The sequence below is a fragment of the Saccopteryx bilineata genome, chromosome 10 (genome assembly GCF_036850765.1).
Source record: "Saccopteryx bilineata isolate mSacBil1 chromosome 10, mSacBil1_pri_phased_curated, whole genome shotgun sequence".
NCBI lineage: Eukaryota > Metazoa > Chordata > Mammalia > Chiroptera > Emballonuridae > Saccopteryx > Saccopteryx bilineata.
In genome coordinates, this window is record NC_089499.1 from 22,108,638 (window position 1) to 22,130,457 (window position 21,820).

The following is a 21,820-nucleotide window of genomic DNA, read 5'->3' on the forward strand; positions in this document are numbered from 1 at the left end:
GTGCTGTCACATGTCGAAATAACTCTGGCACTTTTATATTTCTTCAGGTGATACAAAGGAATTGTCGGACTCCTCGCCTGTATATCTGAGCTAATACAGGATGTATCAACTGTAGGAAAAGTTGAGCAGAGGCAACAGATGTAGGAAACATGATTACTTCCCTCCAGCTGCTACATCTATCATCTTCTCTGACTTGCTGTGATTGAAAAAAGCTGATGTCCATTTTTGCCCTCACTCTAACTTCAATTTCGGTTCCAAAACTGTCAATGGTAATAGTGCATGTCTACTTCCCAATTTTTCACTTTCATATTGATGAGAAATTCTGAAGCATCGTCTGGGGGCTTAAAGGTGGAGAGGGAAAGTTAAGAGGAGGCAACCCAATGGAAATGTATTAGAATTACAGAAGAAGTGTATGATAAATTTTAGAATCAGTGGGTGGTAGGAGGCAAAATGGACAAATTCAATAAGGTCAAAAAGATATCAAGTGTTAGAATCCCCTTGAGAAAAATGGGGTCATTTTGGAAGAACAAGTAGTAACTTCAAGGGAAGTACAAACCTATCATGAAGAAACTGACGTCTTACACATTTCTTATGCCGTGGAAATGATCTTTAATATGATAGCTATTGCCCTCAATCGAAAATGAAATTTAAGCATGTATTTATTTCATTCAGAAGTACACGACTGTTATTGTTAACTGTGGTTTGGATGTTCAGGAGAAGAGCACATTTCACTTGGGCCTCATCCCTGACCTGTGAGAAACAAAATGGATGAGCTGGAATCATTAACTGAATGTTACATTTCCCAAGCCCTCTCTGGGCTCTGCCTAACTGCGGAGCTGTTGGGCGGAAGAAATTTCCTACACACCACACACACACACACACACACACACACACACACACACAGTGTAAGTATATTAATCCACAGGCAAAATAATGCAAATAAAAAGTAATCAAATAGGCCTGACTGGGCGGTGGCACGGTGGATGGAGCGTCGGACTGGGACGCGGAGGACCCAGATTCCAGACCCTGAGGTTGCCGGCTTGAGCACAGGCTCATTGGGTTTGAGCAAGGCTCACCAGCTTGAGCCCAGGGTCGCTGGCTTGAGCAGGGGGTCGCTCGGTCTGCTGAAGACCCCCGGTCAGGGCGTGTATGGGAAGGCAGTCAGTGAACAGCTAAGGAACTGCAATGCGGAATTGATGTTTCTCGTCTCTCTCCCTTGCTGTCTGCCTGTCCCTGTCTGTCCCTTTCTCTGACTCTCTCTGCCTCTGCCACTATTAAAAAAAAAAAAAAAGTAATCAAATAATATTTTACAGTACTAAAAGGATCTAGTAAAAAGTCTCAATTTATAAATTTATATACTATATCTATAAAAAGTATCACTGGAAAAAGAGCTCCAAACTTGTAAAGGAAAGGAAAGTGGGACTGGGACCGTTTGCTTTTCGAGGATTTCATGGTACATACAAGGCAAAGTTTGTGGTATATGAGAGCAATTCAGTTGAGATTAAGACTGCTTTGTAACTTGTGATTTCTTCCTATGTAGAAATTAAAAAAAAAGTATCACTGGATTGGTTTGTTAACTTAAAGGCATATTTCATTACTAAACTGTGTTACTACATTACATTATAATTCAAATATATTTTCTATATAATTTTCATATTCCTGAGAAAGCTTTGTATCTGTGTGGATATGCCCAAGGTAGTTCTAAACAGAGCCCAACTTCGGTTTGACAATGCGTCTTGCTATACTAAATAAGATATGTACCATCATTTTTTACTTTTAACATCTATGCTTTCTAGCTGAACACCATGCTATTTGCAATATTGAAAAATCAAGGCTGCTTAAACATTATGGAGATAGTTTTTCTCTTTCTAGTACATGAAAATATCCCTACTCCCAAGCAGAAAGAGACATAATCCAAAGGTAAGAGGCTGCATATGAATTTTTATAAGTATATAAATGTGTGCTATCTCACAATGTGGAGGTAAATATTACTATTATAATTTGAATTTCCATAGAGCTTATCTAGAGGAAAAGTGCTATTATTTGTTTTATATAACAATTAAATAGGCATGTCTAGATTCTGTATCAGTCTCTCTTTAACTTTATTAGAGAAGGTAAACTCTTCTGAGAAAGACTAACTCTGAGATGTTTAGGTTGAATTTCTGAGCCTTAAAAGCCAGGTGTAAGGCCATGGGCTATGGAGGATTGACCCAAATAAATTATACTGTTAGGTACCTCTGTGGCCAGCTAGCTGGTCTTTCCACTCAAAACTTCAACATCTGTAACACTGCATAATTAAGAAATGATGTTTGACTGTTTTTAGTAGGTTAATTCTAGCTTTATGTTCTATTATTACAATGTATCCTACTGCCATCTTTCTAATAAGCAAGAAGGCAGTTACAGCTGTATTTTGCAGGCATTATGATGATCCTAATCATAAATTAGAGATAATTTAGGGACTGGAGTCAAATATGTTTCATTTGTATTTCAAGTCCTATCCCACAGTTACAAGCACAAAACTGCAAAAAAAATTCCTAATCAAATTTCTAACATAGCAGATATGGTGACAAGAAACAAATTCATTACATGAATTGGGTTACTGAATCTTCACAATTTCCATTAGAAAATACAAACTCTCTACTTTCAGAATGTTAAAAAAAAAAAAATTACATGGGACTACAAATACCTAGGTAAGCAGCCTCATAAAATGAGTATTCATAGTCATGCCTTTAAAATATTCGTTCTTACCTGTTTACTTTCCCTTGATACCCATCCTAGTTACCTAATTATTATACAGTCAATCATACACACACACACACACACACACACACACACACACACACCACGCACACACTTCACATTTGATCCCTAGAAAGTCCACAGTATGAAAAGGTACAAATCTCAGAGAGAGGTCCACATTTGTAAAGATATTAAATGTATTATTGATAGTTTGCTAGGGCTGCCACAAGAAAATACCACGACCTGAGTGGCTTAAACAACAGAAATTTGTTTTCTCACAGCTTTGGAGGCTAGAAGTCCAAGATCGATGTGTCAGCAGAGTTGGTTTCTCTTGAGGCCTCTCCCTGGCTTGCAGATGGCTGCCCTTGTATTTCACGTGGTATTTGCTCTGTGCATCCCTGGTGTCTCTTTGTGTATACAGCTCTCCTCTTCTTATAAGACCACTCAGATTGGATTAGGGCCCACCCTAATGGCCTATTTTAACTTAAACCTCTAGGCCCTGGCCGGTTGGCTCAGTGGTAGAGCGTCGGCCTGCCGTGCAGGAGTCCTGGGTTCGATTCCCAGCCACGGCACCCAGGAGAAGCACCCATCTGCTTCTCCACCCCTCCTTCTCTCCTTCCTCTCTGTCTCTCTCTTCCCCTCCTGCAGCCGAGGCTCCATTGGAACAAAGTTGGCCCGGGCGCTGAGGATGGCTCTGTGGCCTCTGCCTCAGGCGCTGGAATGGTTCTGATTGCAGCAGAGCAACGCCGCAGATGGGCAGAGCATCGCCCCCTGGTGGGCATGCTGGGTGGATCCCAGTCAGGCAGTCTGTCTGACTGCCTCCCTGTTTCCAACTTAAGCAAAATACAAAAAATTAAAAAAAAAAACCTCTTTAAAGCATTAACTCTAAACACAGTTGCATTCTGAAGTTACAGCATTAACATGTGACCTTTGGAGGACACAATTCCACCCCAATCAAGGTATATGACTTAAAGGCCTCTTGTATGTGTTAGAATAAGTTCGTCACAGTCTCTCTATGAAAGCAAACATTTTATATTCTTCATGGAAAATAGATCAGTATGAATGTAAGCAAGGTAACAGGAGCCAGAGTACCCCAGCTTGAAGAACACCAAGTGGGAGAATAAAATAGCAAGGGGTTCTGGGAAGATAGCAGCAAGGGTGTTATAGTTTTAGAATCTCCCAATTTTCCCATAAGTATAGGTAGAGCAACTATAATAGCAAAGGCAAAACCTGACACAAAACATCTATAACAAAACTAAATGAGGCTGGGGGGCGGCAAGAGGGCGATGGGGTAGGCAGACTACCAACTTCCACCTCTCAGAACCAAAGTGAATTACAACTTAATTTTAAGAACTGTTCTGGAAAAGTCAACTTTGGACTAAACTAAGAGGACTCTTCAACCAAGGAACACTGAAGAAGCCACACTGAGACTGGTAGGAAAAGCGGAAACGCGGAGAGGGCTGCCCAGCTCCTCGGAGTGAACGGCAGCCAGGGGAGACTCGCGTGGCGGGAAGTGAGTTTAGCAGAGAGGGGAGGGTCCTGAGCCCCAGGAACAAAGCCCCAACCTGCAGCCCCAGAGCCTAGAAGAGGCGTATGTACAGTATTTAGCTGGAAACAAGTCAGGATACTGTTTGTGAGAAAGAGACTGATTTCTCAGGCCCAGGATTCTTCTTAAAGGGATCGCGCAGAAAACCTCTCTCACAACCACTCACCTGGGGCTCCAGGGGACAGGGAGAGAGGAGAATACCAGAGTAGCAGGAAGAGAGTGTAATCTAGGAGACAGAGGCAGAAACATTTTGAGGGACAGCTACCCTAACCACTGGGCTGAGTTACTCCCCAAATCGGAAGTGAATATTTCCCCTGGAACCAACAATACCAGCAAAGGGAAGCAGGACATCAGCCAAGGAAGCTCTTTTGTGGCACTCAGAGCAGAGTCGCTTAGAAAAGGGAGCCTTCAGGACTACAGTATTGAGTGCTGAGGTCTGAGCAGCAGCACCCCCACCCACACTATTGAGGGCTCGCCAAAGCGTGGGCAGGAAATTTTACTACTAACAGAGATACAAAAGTGAGCGGTAGGTATAAAAAGGTTGACTACCCCTGATATACACAATGGAATACTATGAGGCCATGAAAAAGAAGGAAATCTTATCTTTTGCGATAACATGGATGGATCTGTAAAGTATTATGTTAAGTGAAATAAGCCAGGCAGGGAAAGAAAAATATCTTATGACCTCACTCATTTGAGGAATCCAATGAACAGTGTGAACTGAGGAACGGAACTGAGACAGAGGAGGGATCAAAGGGAACAGAGGGAAAGAGGACGGAGAGAAAGGGGATGATAGGATGGGACAAACCTGAAGGGAAGGGGGGAGGGTGAGATGGGGAGAGGGACAAGGGGGATGTTGAGGAGGACACGGGGAAGGGGGTGCATTCGGGGCAACACTAGAATCTGTGTAAACACAATAAATTAAAATCAATAAAAAGGAAAGAAAGAAACACTAAGTGGTAAGCTATGTGCATGAACACCAGAAAGGAGCAGGCAAGTCCACACTGCCGCCAGTTACAAGACCCACAGATTACGTGTTAGCCTCTGTATGTATGAGAGAGATCAGAGTGGCCGGGGCAGGCAACCAGTGCTCTGATGGGTTTGTGAAATAAGAAGCTCAAAACTGCAAGTTCTCTTTGGAAAGTCAAACTGAGTACAGCTGCCCAAACCATGAGGGGGACTGCAACAAAATTGACAGCGTTAGAGCAGCCCGGGCCCTGTGAACACTTAAAACTAACCAGCAGAGCTCCTTCTCAGAGCAAACGCTCATGCTGAGGAGAAACTGCTGGGAGGAGAATCCAAATTGAAGAGGACAGAAACAATAATAAAGAAAAGAGATGAAACAAATAAATGCGGGAATACAACACTAAAGGCACCATCCATGAAAGTAAAAAATGACAACTTGGACTTCATTAAAACTGACAATGTCTGCTCTGTGAAAGGCACTCTCCAGAGAATGAGACCAGTCACAGACAGGGAGAAAATATTTGCAAAAGACAGATCTGATAAAGGACTGATACCCCAAAATGCAAATAACTCATAAGCTCTACAAGAAAATGAACAACTCGATTATGCAAATGATCTGAAGACACCTCACCAAAAATGATATGTAGATGGCAAAGAAGCATACGAAATGATGCTCTACGTAAGGGGTCCCCAAACTACGGCCCGTGGGCCACATGCGGCCCCCTGAGGCCATTTATCTGGCCCCTGCCGCACTTCCGGAAGGGGCACCTCTTTCATTGGTGGTCAGTGAGAGGAGCCTAGTTCCCATTGAAATACTGGTCAGTTTGTTGATTTAAATTTACTTGGTCTTTATTTTAAATATTGTATTTGTGCCCTTTTTTTTGTTTGTTTGTTTGTTTTTATAGTCCGGCCCTCCAACGGTCTGAGGGACAGTGAACTGGCTCCCTGTGTAAAAAGTTTGGGGACCCCTGCTCTACGTCATATGTCATGAGGGAAACACAAATTATTATAAAATGAGATACCCCTGCACACCTATATAAACTGTGGTACAGACAGACAATGAAATATTTTTGTGATAAAAAGAAATGATCTATAAAGCCTCTATGGTGAAGAAAAAAACATAAAGGAAACTTTAAATGCCTATTATTAAGTGAAAAAGCCAATCTGAAAAGGCTAGCTGGTAAATATATGATTTCAACAAACAGCATTCCGGAAAAGGCAAAACTATGAAGACATTGAAAAGAGCCATAGTTTCCAGTAACAACCTGGCAGAAACAGAGAGGGGCCTCACATCCAATCAATGCAGTAGAAGCAGCCGCTAAAACAGACTTAAGTAAAATCCAAAATGAAAAAAAAAATTATATAGCAGATAAAAAGAAAATAAAATGAGCCCTGGCTGGTTGGCTCAGTGGTAGAGCATTGGCCTGGCGTGCAGGAGTCCCGGGTTCGATTCCCAGCCAGGGTACACAGGAGAAGCGCCCATCTGCTTCTACACCCCTCCCTCTCTCCTTCCTCTCTGTCTCTTTCTTCCCCTCCCGCAGCCAAGGCTCCATTGGAGCAAAGTTGGCCCGGGTGCTGAGGATGGCTCTGTGGCCTCTGCCTCAGGCGCTAGAGTGGCTCTGGTCGCAACAGAGTAACCCCCCAGATGGGCAGAGCATTGCCCCCTGGTGGGCGTGCCGGGTGGATCCCGGTCGGGCGCATGCCGGAGTCTGTCTGACTGCCTCCCCGTTTCTGGCTTTGGAAAATACAAAAAAAGAAAAAGAAAATAAAACGGAAATTTTAGACCTGAATATACAATCACCAAAATAAAAAGCTCAATGGACAGTCTCAACAGAATAAATATGACAAGGAAAGGGTCAGGAAACTTAGAACAATGAAAATTATCCAAACTGGACAACAGAGAAAAAACAAGAATTTAGACAAATCATAGAGAAAAAGTTGATCCTTTGAAAAGTTTAAAAAAGTCATAAACTTAGCAAGACTATACTTTAACAGTTCATTATAAAACAACAAAAATCTTACCTTGGCCAACTCTGAAATTTTACTAAAACCAGGCTACCAAGAGGTAGCTGTGAATAGACAATCTTATATCCACTTTGATGAAACTGGGACTCCTCAGGAAAGTCTTCTTCAGAAATGGAGCACTTATTGTATCTTGAATCATTGTTCATGTAGCAATACCATGGTGCACTGTGGTCAACGTTGGCCGCGTCCTCACTGGACAGCAACCTCCACTTCAAACAACTTTCCTTCTCACATTGGACCCACACTTTGTTTACATACATGCTGTCTTCCACTGAGGACTCCATTGCAGTGTCACAACAGTCTACTAGTATCTTACTATCAGATTTTTCTTTTTCCATCAATGCATCGAATCTGGAATATAAGAGGAAAATAAAAGATTAAGGATTCAAGGTTATAAGAAAAGTTCAAACCAGAATCCGAGAAATAGCTCTTTGATACACTCTGCCCACCTACTCTCTATTCTATAAAAAGTATACACGTTGAACGAGTTATGTTTCCACCTTCCCAGAATCAAAGAACAAAACATATGCATCAATAGTTTTGGACACAAAATGTTCCAAACTTAAAAAAAAGAAAAGTATGATGGAGCAGGAGAAGGGTAGAGGTTAACTATAGTATCTATTAATCTATAGATAACCCACATCTGGTCGATATCCAATACAGTAATTCTGCCATAATAATAGCTAAGCTGTTTTGAATGCTATGATCCAGGTATTAGTCTAAGTGCCTGATGCACACAACTTATATAGTCTTCCCAACAATCTTAGTATAACCATTTTTAAAGTGAAAAGTGAAACAAAGGAAAGTAATGTGTTTAAGGTTCCAGAGCTTGTATATGGTCGAGTGGGATTTAAATGAAGGCAGTTCGGTTCCAAATTCAGTGCCCTTACCCACTAAGAAGTACTGCCTCTGGGTGTATATGATAGTCTGACTTGGTGATCCCCATTCTTTCTCTAATTCTGAGGAAAATTAAATGCAACAAAATATTTCACCATATAAATATTTGAAATTTTTTTTAAAAAATTAAATTTTTGTATATATATAATTTTTCCTTTATCTATTAATTTACAAAATTTTTAAAAATCATGTAAATCTGAGAAGCTCTTCTCAAAGCTTCCTTATAAAATATTTAAACATATAAAATTAGCATTGTATGATTAAGCCCTCAATTTCTAACTTCAATAATTGTTATGTGTATACCACTTAGATATAATTAATTTCAAATACAAGTTAAACCACTAGTATTTTGCAATATAAAACCTGTTTTTCAGTAAAAATACTTAGATATGTTATACTAATGAGTTAGAAACTCTTAAATCATGAATTAATTATATATTTAGAAACTCACTTATCATATATACCTTTCCAGGATAAGTAAAAATTGCTTTAGAAAAAAAATGGTAATATAATACAACAGCCATGATTCACAATTTTGACCTATTAATTCCACTCTTGTGAATGCATCCAAAGAAAATTTTCCATTCTTTCTCATTATTTCTAGTTTCATACCATTGTTATCATAAAAGATGCTTGATATCATTTAAATATTATTATAAGGCCCTGGCCGGTTGGCTCAGTGGTAGAGCATCGGCCTGGCGTGCAGAAATCCTGGGTTTGATTCCCGGCCAGGGCACACAGAAGAAGCGCCCATCTGCTTCTCCACCCCTCCCCTCTCCTTCCTCTCTGTCCCCCCCCCCCTCCCCTGGCAGCGAGGCTCCATTGGAGCAAAGATGGTCCGGGCGCTGGGGATGGCTCCTTGGCCTCTGCCCCAGGCACTAGAGTGGCTCTGGTCGCGACAGAGCGACGCCCTGGAGGAGCAGAGCATCGCCCCCTGGTGGACAGAGCGTCGCCCCCTGGTGGGCGTGCCGGGTGGATCCCGGTCGGGCGCATGCGGGAGTCTGACTGTCTCTCCCTGTTTCCAGCTTCAGAAAAATACAAAAAAATAAAATAAAAAATAAATATTCTTATATTTGTTAAGACTAATTTTGTGGCCTAACGTTATGATCTATCCTGGAGAATGTTGCAGATACACTTGAGAATATGTATTCTTCTGCTGTTGGATGGAAGAATGTTCTCTGTTGGATTCTTTTCATCTAAAGTGTAGTTTAAGTCTAATGGTTCTGTATTGGTTTTGTCTGAGTGATCTAACTAACTATTATTGAGAGTGGGGTATTGAAATCACCTATTATTATTCTATTGCTATTTTTCCCATCGGATCCATTAATACTCGCTTTACATTTTTGATGCTCCAATATTGGGTGCATAAGCATTTTCAATATTCTTGATAAAGTGGCATCTTTATCATTATAACCTTGCCTTGTTTTCATCCTTTACTTATATTCTTTTTTGTCTGATATTAGTACAGTAACCTCTGCTCTCTTTTGGTTTTCATTTGCATAGAATATCTTTTCCAGTTTATGACTGGATAAGTAGTCTACTTAAATTTTATTTATTCGTTTAGAAATTAAGTTTAATGGGGTGACATTGGTCCATAAGAACACAAGATTTCAGGTAAACATCTGTATCACATTTGAACTGTTAATTGTGTCGCATGCCCACCACCCGGTCAAGTCATTTTCCGTCGTCACATATCTGTCCCTCTTTACCCCCTTTGCCACAACCCCCACCCTCTGGTAACCACTTCACTTTTGTCTATGTCCATGAGGCTCAGTTTTATATCCATTTTAAGGTATTTTTTGACTGGTAAGGGCTTACTATTATCCTTTCGATCATTCTTTTCTGGGTGTGTAGATCCTTTGTTCCTTTCTTCTCTTACTCTCATCCTTTGTGATTTGGTGATTTTCTGTACTGGTATTCTTTCATTCCCTTCTCATTCTTCTGTGTATCTATTATAGGTTTTTGCTTTGTAGTTATCATGAGATATCCAGAAAAAATTCTGCAGTTGTAATAGTCCATTTTAAGCCGATAACTTCAATAGCATGCAAGAGCTCTATATATTTACTCTCCCTCACATTTTGTTTTTGCTATCATAATGTACATATTTTTATTCATTAAAACTTTTTGTAGCTATAGTCATTTTAAATACTTGTCTTTTAACATTTATATGAGAATAATATGACTTATACAGCACCATTACATTTTAGAATACTCAGAATTTGACTTTGTATTTACCTTTACTAGTGAGTTGTATACTTTCATGGTTTGTTACTATTGAATAATTGGCATCCTTTGATTTAAGCTTGAAGAACTTCTTTTAGCATTTCTTGTAAGACAGATTTAGTGGTGATGAATTCCTTCAGCTTTTATTTATATTAGAATATCTTTACCTCTCCTTCCATTCTGAAGTATAACTTTGTCAGGTAAAGTATACTTGGTTGGGTTTTTTTTTCTTCCAGAATTGTGAATCTATCTCCCCATTCCCTCTGACCTACAAGGTTTTTGCTGAAAAAAATCTGCTTACAGCCTTATTAGGGTTCCTTTGTACATACCGAGTTACTTTTCTTTTACAGCTTTCAATTTTGTCTCTATGTTTGCAACTTAATTATAATGTCTCAATGTGAGTCTCTTTGGATTATCTTGTTTAGTGCTTTTTATACTTTCTGGATCTGGATGTCTATTTCAGCCATTATTTCATTGAATAATTTTTTATGCCTTTCTCTTCTCTCTCTCTCAAGTTTCTCATAATAAGATTATTCATTCAGGAAATGGTGTCCCGTATGTCCTATAAGTGACCTGCATTTTTTTTTCATCCTTTTTTCCTTTTGTTCCTAATTGGTAGATTTCCACTGACTTGTCTTAAAGTTCACTGAGCCTTTCTTCTGTCTCATATGGCCCCTTGTCCCACCCCTTCACTAAACCTTTCAGTTAACTTGTATTCCTTAGCTTTATAATTTTTTAGAGCTTTTAATATTTTATTTTTGTTAAAATTCTCAGTTTCTTCATGCATTACTCTCTTGACCTTGGTGAGCATCTTCACGCACATTACTTTGAATTATCAGACAGGTAACTCACTTATCTCCACTCGTTTTTATCATTGAGATGAGCTGGGAAAAGAAAGAAGTTTCCACATGTCCATTCAGGGTCCCATAGAACTACAAATTATGTGATCCATCAAATCCAAGTTCCCAATTAGAAGCCTGACCCTTGGGAAGAAACTGGAAAAGTTGATCAAATCCTTTCCAGGGAGAAACTGGGAGCCTTAATTTTTGCCTGCTCCCTCTGTGCTGAGGCTGGGGAGGAAGGGATAGGAGCAGAGTACTCATGTCTGCTAAAAATCACCTTTTCATTTTCTATGGTGAAGGGGGTCCTGTAGATGCTGAGCTTTATTTTTCTTTCTGACATAGATGATTTGGGAGCCAATACCTCAGTGGCAGCCATAAAACTTGGGGTGCTAGATATACAGAGAAGCCCCTTCCAGGGAGAAATTGGAACCTTGCTTTTATCACTGGAGTGAGGAAAGAGAAGGTGAGGGAAGAACCTACAAGCCCTTTCAGGTTTCGAGAGAAGCCTGGTCAACTTCTAAATGCAAGCTGATTTAAGTCCAACCCTTGGGCAGCATCTAGAAAAGTATGCAGTCAAACCCAGTCCGAGGAGAACCTGGTATCCTTGTGTTAGAGCCTGCTCCCTCTGTGTGGAGCCTAGTGTTATAGACATAGTAACTGCTCACACATCTGTTTAAAACCACCTCTTCGCTTAATGTGGTTCCAATCCTTTGTTTAACTCATCAATAAGGAGCCCCACTGGCTGCCTGAGCTAGGTGACTTGGGAGCCAGACCCTTGGGTAGCAGCCATAAGAGTTGAGTAGCTAGATACATAGCTTAAATACTTCATTCCTCAGGGAGAAGCCAGCAGTTGAGGATTCCTTCCTGATTATAAGGTCTTACACTGAGAATTTATGGTATGAATGTGTCTCAGCCTCTCCCACTTATCTCAATGTAGGTATTTTCTCAGTCACCCAGTGTGTGGGAGTCACTTAACTAGTTTCTGTATTTGTCTCCAAGGGAACTGAGTTGTATGCAGCTATTTATGCAGTGCATGTGTGGGAGTAAGGGAAGTCCAAAGTCTTCCACTCTACTATCTTGTTGATATTCTTCACCTTTACTTTTACATTAGCTCCAGAAACACATTAAACAGTAGTAGTAATAGCAGACATCTCTATCTTGTGACTTTGGCAATACTGAAGCATAAATCTGGTCATCAAAAATCAAAATATTAAAATGATCTTTGTCAAGGCTTTCCTCTAGCTGGTAGGTTCCAGGACACCACCATCCATCCTTCACAAGGTTCCACAGTGAACTGCGAACAAAACAGGGGGAGGAGGACATGACATCAACTGCTGAGTGAAGGTCTGCTAACCTAGAAATCAAGTGAGAGATGCCGCAGAGTCTAAGTCTAAGGCAGATATTGGGAGTCTGTGTAGACAACTAAACCTAGGGTAAGAAGTTGGGGTTCAGTTATAGAAACAATAAGATGTTTCATTATGAGTTAACTTAAGGATGCTATATTTATATTTATTTTTAATAAATAAGTAAAACAGTCCTTATGGATATTTAATATTAAATTGATACTAGAATTCTCAGACCCCATAAGTCTTAAATGGGATGTGAGGCCTCCTGCCCAAGGGTGGGAGGTACCACAACTCGGAGTGCTTTACAGTTATTTGTTTACCTTTAAATGTTGCAATGGATAGGAGTTACATATTTAACTACTTAAACAGGTTTATAGATTACATTATATAAACTATCCCTCACAAAATGGAGTAACTTTTAAAATATTTCCATAAAAAACATACTAAAGAGAAAATAATGCAAATGATTAAAGTATAAGCTGTATTAAAGAAAGCAGAAAATAATTAATATCTACTCCTTTAAAGAAAAGGTCTAGAGTCACACAATAGAAAGAGTATAAATTGACTGCCAGAAATCCTACTAATCTACTCACTCTTAAATGCCTGACCATCTGGCTTTTACCAAAGGTCCTTTAAAAGGAGTTCAAGGACTTTCTCATTACCTAGCCCAGCGATTTCCAACCTTTTTTATTTCATGGCACACATACACTAATTACTAAAATTCTGCAGCACACCCAAAAATATATTTTTTGCCAATCTGACAAAAAAAATTCAAAAAGGTGTGATTTTGATTCATTCACACTAGATGACTACTGTTGTGCTGGCTGCTGTCATTTATTTATTTATTTTTATTTCTTACAACCTGAGGAAAAAGAGGTCATTGTCGCCGACTAGTCAGGTATTGCATGTTTTTAAAATTCTTGCAGCACACTGGTTGAAAATTGCTGATCTAGTCCAAAGACTTGAACTAACCTCTAACCACTACTGATTCCTTTACCAGTTCCTTTTCTTCCTTTAGGCCCTAAATATGGGCCTTTCCAAAGGTTCTATCTTCAAACTTCTCTTTCTACACTTCCTTCCTTGGGAATTCCACTCAAACAGCTTTAACACTCTCTCCGATACAAATAGCTCCTGATCTCCAGCTCAAGCCTCCTGACCCCATCTCAAGTCTGATCTTCACATCAACATTCAAATAACTTTGACACAGTCACCTATAGGCTCCTCAAGCACCTGAACTTGGGCCAAACTGAGTTTTTTCTCCCCTTCAAAACATTTTCTCAGGCCCTGGCCAGTTGGCTCAGTGGTAGAGCGTTGGCCTGGTGTGCAGGAATCCCGGATTCGATTCCCGACCAGGGCACACAGGAGAAGCGCCCATCTGCTTCTCTACCCCTCTCCCTCTCCTTCCTCTCTGTCTCTCTCTTCCCCTCCCGTAGCTGAGGCTCCACTGGAGCAAAGATGGCCCGGGCGCTGCGGATGGCTGCATGGCCTCTGCCTCACGCACTAGAATGGCTCTGGTTGCATCAGAGCAACGCCCCAGATGGGCAGAGCATCACCCCCTGGTGGGCATGCCAGATGGATCCCGGTCAGGCGCATGCAGGAGTCTGTCTGACTGCCTCCCTGTTTCCAACTTCATTAAAAAAATAAAAAATAAAAAAACATTTTCTCTTCTCCATTTACTGTTAAATCGGCTGAAATTTCACCCAAGGTCAACTTTGAAACTCCCTACTTCCTCATCTCAACATTTAAATAGTTATTTTGTTAAATCTTTAAACAAATAAGTTTTTGTGTTCCCATCTTTTCAATCCTACTTCTATTAACCCAGCTCAGTTCCTCATTAGTTCACTTACGTTGATAAAAGTCTTCTAACCACCTGACCAGGTGGTAGCACAGTGGATAGAGCATCGGATTGGGATGAGGAGGACCCAGGTTCGAGAACCCAAGGTTGCCAGCTTGAGTGTGGGCTCATCTGGCTTGAGCAAAAAAAAAAAAAAAAAGGCTCACCAGCTTGGACCCAAGGTCACTGGTTCGAGTAAGGGGTTACTCGGTCTGCTGAAGGCCCGCAGTCAAGGCACATATGAGAAAGCAATCAATGAACAATTAAGGTGTCTCAATGAAAAATTGATGATTGATGCTTCTCATCTCTCCATTCCTGTCTGTCTATCCCTCTCTGACTCTCTCTCTGTCCCTGTAAAAAAAAAAAAAAAAGTCTACTTCCATCCCCACATTCTGATTAATCTTATAAACCCTTGATAATATGCCCTCTTGCCAAAAAAATAAATAAATTTCTATTGCTAACATAATTGGAAATAAAGTTCCCATGTCAGTATTTGAAATCTCCACAATATAACTCCATAGTGTAGTGATTAAGGTAATGGGTTTTATTACTGGGCAGACCTACACTAAAATCTAAGAACATCTACTGCATAACTGTTCAATAACTTAATGCATGTATAATATAAAGCAAGAAGCACAGCACACAGTAGGTACTCATGAAATGGTTGCTAGCATTACTTTACTAGGCTTTCAAACTGCATTGACTTACATTATTTGATATATCTCAAATATTTATATATTCAATGTGTTCTCTGTCTCTATGTCTTTGCTCCTTTGCTCCTGTTATCTGCCTTACTTTATCACAATCGGTAAATTGCCTACTTTCAAAATCCACCTCAAATATCATTGCTTTCAAGAAGTCTTTCTGGGCCTGAGCTGGTGGCAGCACAGTGGATACAGCATCAGCCTGGGATGCTGAGGAACCAGGTTCAAAACTCCGAGGTTGCTGGCTTGAGCAAGGGCTCTCATAGATATGACTCCATGGTTGCTGGTGTGAGCCCAAGGTCATTGGCTTGAACAAGGGGTCATTGGCTTGGCTGTAGCTACTGGTCAAGGCACATATGAGAAAGCAATCAATGAACAACTAAGGTGCCACAAGTATGAATTAATGCTTCTCATCTTTCTCCCTTCCAGTCTGTCCTTGTCTCTAAAACAAATAAGAAGTCTTTCTGGATATCCCCAACCAGCTGCAATTTCTCCCTGCTTGACCTTCATATGCTGTTAAATTCTGATATTTAAAACATTCTGCTTCATATTATAGTGATGTGTACTGCCTACTTCCTACCACTAGACTGTAAGCTATCTGTGAAGAAACAGACAATATGTTTGCATCTCCAGCAATGAACAAGTTGATGATGGAAAAATTGCTCTCTGCATGTTGTTACGAAAATGCTTAAAATGTTTTACATGCCAGGATTTTTCAAATCACTTACCTAATTTTGCTCAATTTCCCCTATATTTCTGTGAAGCATCTGGAACTGGATAAATATTCTAACAGATGGGAAAGGGATTAGAGAGCAATTTTTTATTTGTAATAACACGTTACAATACATTATTAGTTAAATTAAATTTATTACAGAAACCACCATCTGTAGAACTCCATTAAACCATTCTAGGCAAACAACTCAATACAGTATAATCATTATAGACATTTGTAGCATTAAAGCAAAAATCATGAACTAAAGAAAAGAAAATAAGAAAATTTCATATAGATTTTACATCAATTCTCCAGACTTTTGTATTTCATGTTATTTTACAATGCTATAGCAGAGCCTGAAAAAAACAAACAAAAAAACCTGAAAATAAGATCAATTCTTCTTGAATCATAATGTTACATAGTTCCACTGTTCAACAGAACAAGTCTTTAAGATAGAGTACAGCCAATATGAATTCTTGTGAAGCATCAATTTTTATTACAATGTATTCATTTTATGACTGATGCACCCCAGATGGTAAAATTACAACATACCCAATGAGTTCTGAACAATACCAGAATTTAATGAGACAGTATGAATAAATACATTCAGAAGAGGAATGAAGACAAATGGCTACTTATAATAGAAATTGTTTTTATTGTTTGTATGTGAATGAGAAAAATGATTGTTCTTCCAAACAAACAAAAAAAACTTATTATTCTTTTGTTTTCCAACACTGTTGTTATAGGAAGTAATCTATTTTTAACCACAGGCTTCCCAGATGATATAACTCTTCTCGGTTTGAGAAATGTAATAATATCTGTATCACTGTCTTCAGAGTTGGGGCTTCAGCCTTATCATTTCCATTTCTATCTCTTCAATTTTCTAGGTGCTATCTCACTTGTAACCAATGATTATAAGGCTGCATTACTGAACCTGCCTACTTTCAAAGAGAACTTGAATTAGTAAATTAATTTTAATGTTATGAATTAAAATTTTACAACACTCAAGACAGAGCAGGAAAAAATCAGGACTTGGAGTAAAAAATGTCCTTTCTAATCTTGGTTATGCAACTTTCTAGCTGCGCAGTCTTCAGAAGGCCTCGGCGTCCTCCTCTGTAAAGTAAGGAGAGTAGGGCTAGGTGATCTCTAAAAAGGTGTCCTGCTTTAATGTTTCACAATTGGCCCGTTCTGGCTATTTATTCCCCAAAAATCTCTAGTTCCTCTGCTGGATTATCACTGTGCTGTGTTCTTCTTAGCCTGTATCAGAGTTTAACTTCCGCCCTTTCATCACTGTGTTACTTAGTTGTCAGCTCTGAAGACTCGCTAAACTTTATTTGCTTTGCAGTATGTGCTGGTTTTCCGTGTTTATTACATCTTCAGTTCATAGGTAACCTCCCTTAACTAGTCTAAAAGGTGTATTTCTTGCCAGCTGTTAACCTCTGGCACTTTTCATCACCTCCAGTCCCCATTTGGAACCTTCAGTCTGGTACCTTCCAGCGTCTCTCCTGAAAGATATTTTTATCACAATCTTCAGGACAATTAAAGATAGCAGACACAAATTCCCTTTGGCAAATATTAACAGACTGTTATCACTTGACCTACGCACCTACCCAGCCCAATATGTTATCAGCTCTGAAATCAGAAGGCATAAGAGAAGTCCAGAATCTTCCAATCACTGTTTGTATAACTATGGGAAACTCACTTAACCTCATGTAATTATCTACAAACCTTATCTGCAAAATTATTTCATAAAGATGATTTTTTAAAAAATAAGTAAATAAATAACAGTGATAGGAAAATGTTTTTGTACAAAGGACAGTCAAGTCTGAAAGTTTTCACAGTACACCCAGAGTAGAAATATTTAAAAATTATTCTCAGAGAGATTCCATGAAGGAAGAAAAAAGCTAGAGGCTGGGGTCTACAGGAGCAAAAAGAGATAGAGGTTCCACTGGAATGTAGCTGAAGAAGTTGCATATCAATCTAGCAAAGTTTAAAATGATACATTTACAATTGTAAAATGATAAAGGATTATTTGACATTCTCATATATTTCTGACATAATTGCAAATTGGTGGAAACTTTGGAAGAGAAATTTTGCAATATATAACAAGAGGCCTTTAAAATGTACCCACCTGTATAATTGTTAACCAGTGTCACCCGAATAAAGTCAATTAGAAGCTTTATGTCCATGTGGTAAATAGTATTCCATCAACTACTATTAGTTCAATTGTGTGTAATTTAATGTTTGTGTATGTACCTTATACTTAAGATATTAAGTTATTATTATCAGCTAAGTTGCTGATTTTGACAACTACATTCCGGTCATGGAATAATAAAAACAATTACTTTTGAAAATACATACTGATACCAAATGGTAGAGAGGAATCATGGCTGCAATTTAATCTTGAAAAAAACTGTATTTAATCTTTGCTCTGTGTGGTCAAACCTTCTGGCACCAGCAAGCTGAGCCAGGAATGCAATTTGTCCTACCCATGACCACCTGTGAACTGGGCAGTGGAGGACAGTAGGTGGGTGTGATGGTTAATTTCATGTGTCAACTTGGCTGGCCCAGGGTGCCCAGATATTTGGTCAAATATTATTCTGGATGTTTTGGATGAAATTAACATTTAAATTGACGGGCTTTGAGTATAGCAGATTATCTTCCATATCCTGAGTGGGTCTCATTAATTAGCTGGCTGACCTTAATAGAACAAAGGCTGACCTCCCCCAAGCAAGAAGGAATTTTGCCACAAATGTTTTTGTTTTTATTTTTCTGTTGCTGCTGGGGGTTTTTTTCTGCTCAATCCCTCTACCTCCCAACACAGTCCCCCCAATAGCCCCCACCTCCGACCCCAATAGCTGTCAGCCTGCTCTCTATCTATGAGTCTATTTTGCTTGTTAGTTCACCTTTGTTCATTAGATTCCACATGAGTGAACTCATATGGTACTTGTTTTTCTCTGACTGGTTTATTTCACTAAACATAATGCTCTCAAGGTCCACACATGCTGTTGCAATAGGTAAGATTTCCTTTTTAACAGCCAAGTAGTATTCCACTGTGTAAATGTACCACAGCTTTTTTTTTATCCACTCATCTACTGATGGATAAATAGGCTGCTTCCAAATCTTGGCTATTATAAATAATGCTGTCAGCAGACTGCCTTTGGACTTGAAATGCATACACTTTTCCTTGAGTATCCAGCCTGCTTATCAGATTTTGTGCTTACCAATTCTCCACAACCATGAGTCATTTGCTTAAAATAAATCTCTCCCTCCCTCTATCTCTCTCTCTTGATAGCTAGCTAGATATCCGTATAGACATACATATATATATATATGTATATATATATATATACACACACACACACCTATATATATTCAACATGTGATTTAAGGGTATATACAAATGCTTGGTACATAACAATTAATAAAACCAAAAACTGGTTCTTTAAAAAAAAATCAGCAATAAATCATATTAGAACTATAACTATAGGACTTACAAAAATTTTAGTTTCTAGAGGATACTTTACATATAAGCAACTCAAAAGTAAATTAAAAAAGCCAGAGAAGCGCATAAAAAAACAAAGACTATACTCCTCTTATTTAGATAAGTACAGATATTGATCGACTAACAACCTATGCAACTTATGACCATTCAACTTGACGACCACAATCGCTAGCCAGGACTGCTCCGCGTCTGGCAGCGCAAGCATTGCCCAGCTGGGTGTACGACAGTGCGGACCGGCTTCCGGCTGCACTACCATCTCCGCGTGCACCATTTCAACTGTTATCCCAGACTTGGTACAGCAATTTGTGTTTTGTGCCCTGGATATTTTTCATCAAACCCCTCCCAAGATGTCTACCAAGAGGAAATTGTCTTTGTCTACGCCTCAGCCTGCCAAGAAGGAAAGAAAGGCCATCAATCTCGACACGAAAATGAGTGCGGGCTCATCCGACCTGAGCATGGGTTCACCAGCTTGAGTGCAGGGGCGCTGGCTTGAGCATGGGATCATGGACATGACCTCATGGTCGCTGGTTTGAGCCCAAGGTCACTGGCTTGAGCAAGGGGCCACTCGCTCTGCTGTAACCCCTGGTCAAGGCACATATGAGAAAGCAATCAATGGACAAGTACGAAGGAGGAAAGAAAGTGAATGTGATCATACATGTTTATGAAAAAACCAACTCTGCCTCAGATGGTAACCCCAACTGCTGCCTCAGATGACGACATCAATGATCCGCAGCCAAGCACCAGTGACCAATAAAATGTTTTGTACATGTTTATATATTTTGATATGTTTTGCAATTGGGAAAATGTTTCCTATGGTATTTTTTACACCTGTATTTTGTATTTTTGTATGCACCTGTATTTTGTAATTTTGTGTGTTTCGCAAATATTAAACCAGTTGTACTGGTAATGCAGTGTTTTACTTAAACCTGATGAATATAAAAATAAGAAACAAAATGGTGTAGAGATGATACAAATGGCATAAAATGAACAAAGAAAATTACGATATATAACAATAATGAAAGAAAATTATGATAAAATATGACTTAAAGATTTTTATAACATCATTTCACAGTACTGTACATATAGCCTACTCAACTTACGACCGGTCTGTCAGAACCAATCGTGGTCGTAAGTCGAGCACTAGCTGTAGATTTAAAAAAATACTAGCTAAAGCACATTAGATTGGTGAAATGAGTCAGATATATTAGAGAGACATTAATCATGGCTAAATAAGCAATGAGAGGTAAGAATTAATTAGTCCAATACTAGTCCCCTGCAGGATGACCTCCCAAAATGTGATATCCTCCAAAAGCTCCATGGAAACTGACTATGGCCATCAATTCTGGTTAACAACATTTAGATCTCAGCACCACCTCCAGTCCCCATTACATCAGTAAGGGGCTGGTGCTAGCCAAATTGTGTATACTGATGTGGCCTACTGGGTCACAAACGTATTGCTAATTTGCAGCATCTTAAAGCCAGCTCTAACCATCAGGCTTAGATTTCAGTTGGGCTGGGACTTCACATCAGCCTGGAATGCCATGCTCTCAGAAGTGTGCTAGAATCAACATTCTGCCACATCACATTACTATTGTATTCTAGCCCCTGATCATGCTAGGGAAGTAGCTGATGCTTCTCTAATTATTCATGAAAAGCAACAGCTCATGGTCAAGGTCCCTCTATAATGAGGTCTGTTGTAAGGCCTTATTAGATCCCTGTGTTTTGATTCAGAGAGGAGTGAGGTAATGGAGACACGCCCACTCAAGCCAGCGGTCCCATCTGTGAGCTTTCTGGAAGAAAGGCTGCCCCCACAGGGCTGGAGGGTGTGCTGCGTTGCCGCTGGCACTGTTTGCATGGCATGCCATGCTGTGGATTCAAGGAAAACCACGTAATATTGATATTTGCTGCTCCAAAAAAATATGAGAAATTCAACATTCATTCATGATGTTTACAACAAAAAAATAAAGGTGAGTCTCAACTTGTCACCATTTATAAAAATAAACTTCAGACTGACTACTGATGTAAAAAGGTATAAAATAAGATATATAACTTTGAAATAGAAGTGTAATTGTATGTAAAACACAAGCCATAGAAGATTGATAAACTTGAACACATTGAAATTAAACCTTCTCTGTAAATAAACTTAAAAAAAAAAACCCCAGAGTTGCAAGGCAAGAAATAGACAAAGTGACATATTTTCAAATACAGACATTTGGATTAATTTCAGAATATCTAAAGTATGAGGTAAATGCACTCAGAGAATAGCTTCAGACAAGCAGGGAAGCCTCAAGTGTTGCTTTTCTGTTTATACTGTTTTTTAAATTTTGTAATGAGACTAAATTTATTTAATATCCTAGCATAAAGTCTGATTATCAGATTTAATAACATAAAAAGTATAAAGCAGACTTAAAATACATTGATTTGAAGTATACTTATCAAAATTATGATTAATATGATTTCAAATATATCAATACAAAGTAT

General features: G+C 39.2%; 1 protein-coding gene across 4 annotated transcripts in view; it reads right to left on the minus strand.

Annotated features, from left to right (window-relative positions):
* The window catches only part of ZCWPW2 (zinc finger CW-type and PWWP domain containing 2), a 132,088-nt gene that overhangs the window by 95,467 nt on the left and 14,801 nt on the right, over positions 1–21,820 (minus strand). For 3 of the 4 annotated variants that reach the window (XM_066245093.1, XM_066245092.1, XM_066245094.1), the window contains exon 2: positions 7,274–7,627. In XM_066245093.1, coding sequence (XP_066101190.1) covers positions 7,274–7,614 — 341 coding nt within the window. In that variant the 5' untranslated portion in view covers positions 7,615–7,627. Of the gene's footprint in view, positions 1–7,273; positions 7,628–15,850; positions 15,910–21,820 lie in introns of those variants that run through there. The other variant, XM_066245095.1, reaches the window with a different exon arrangement.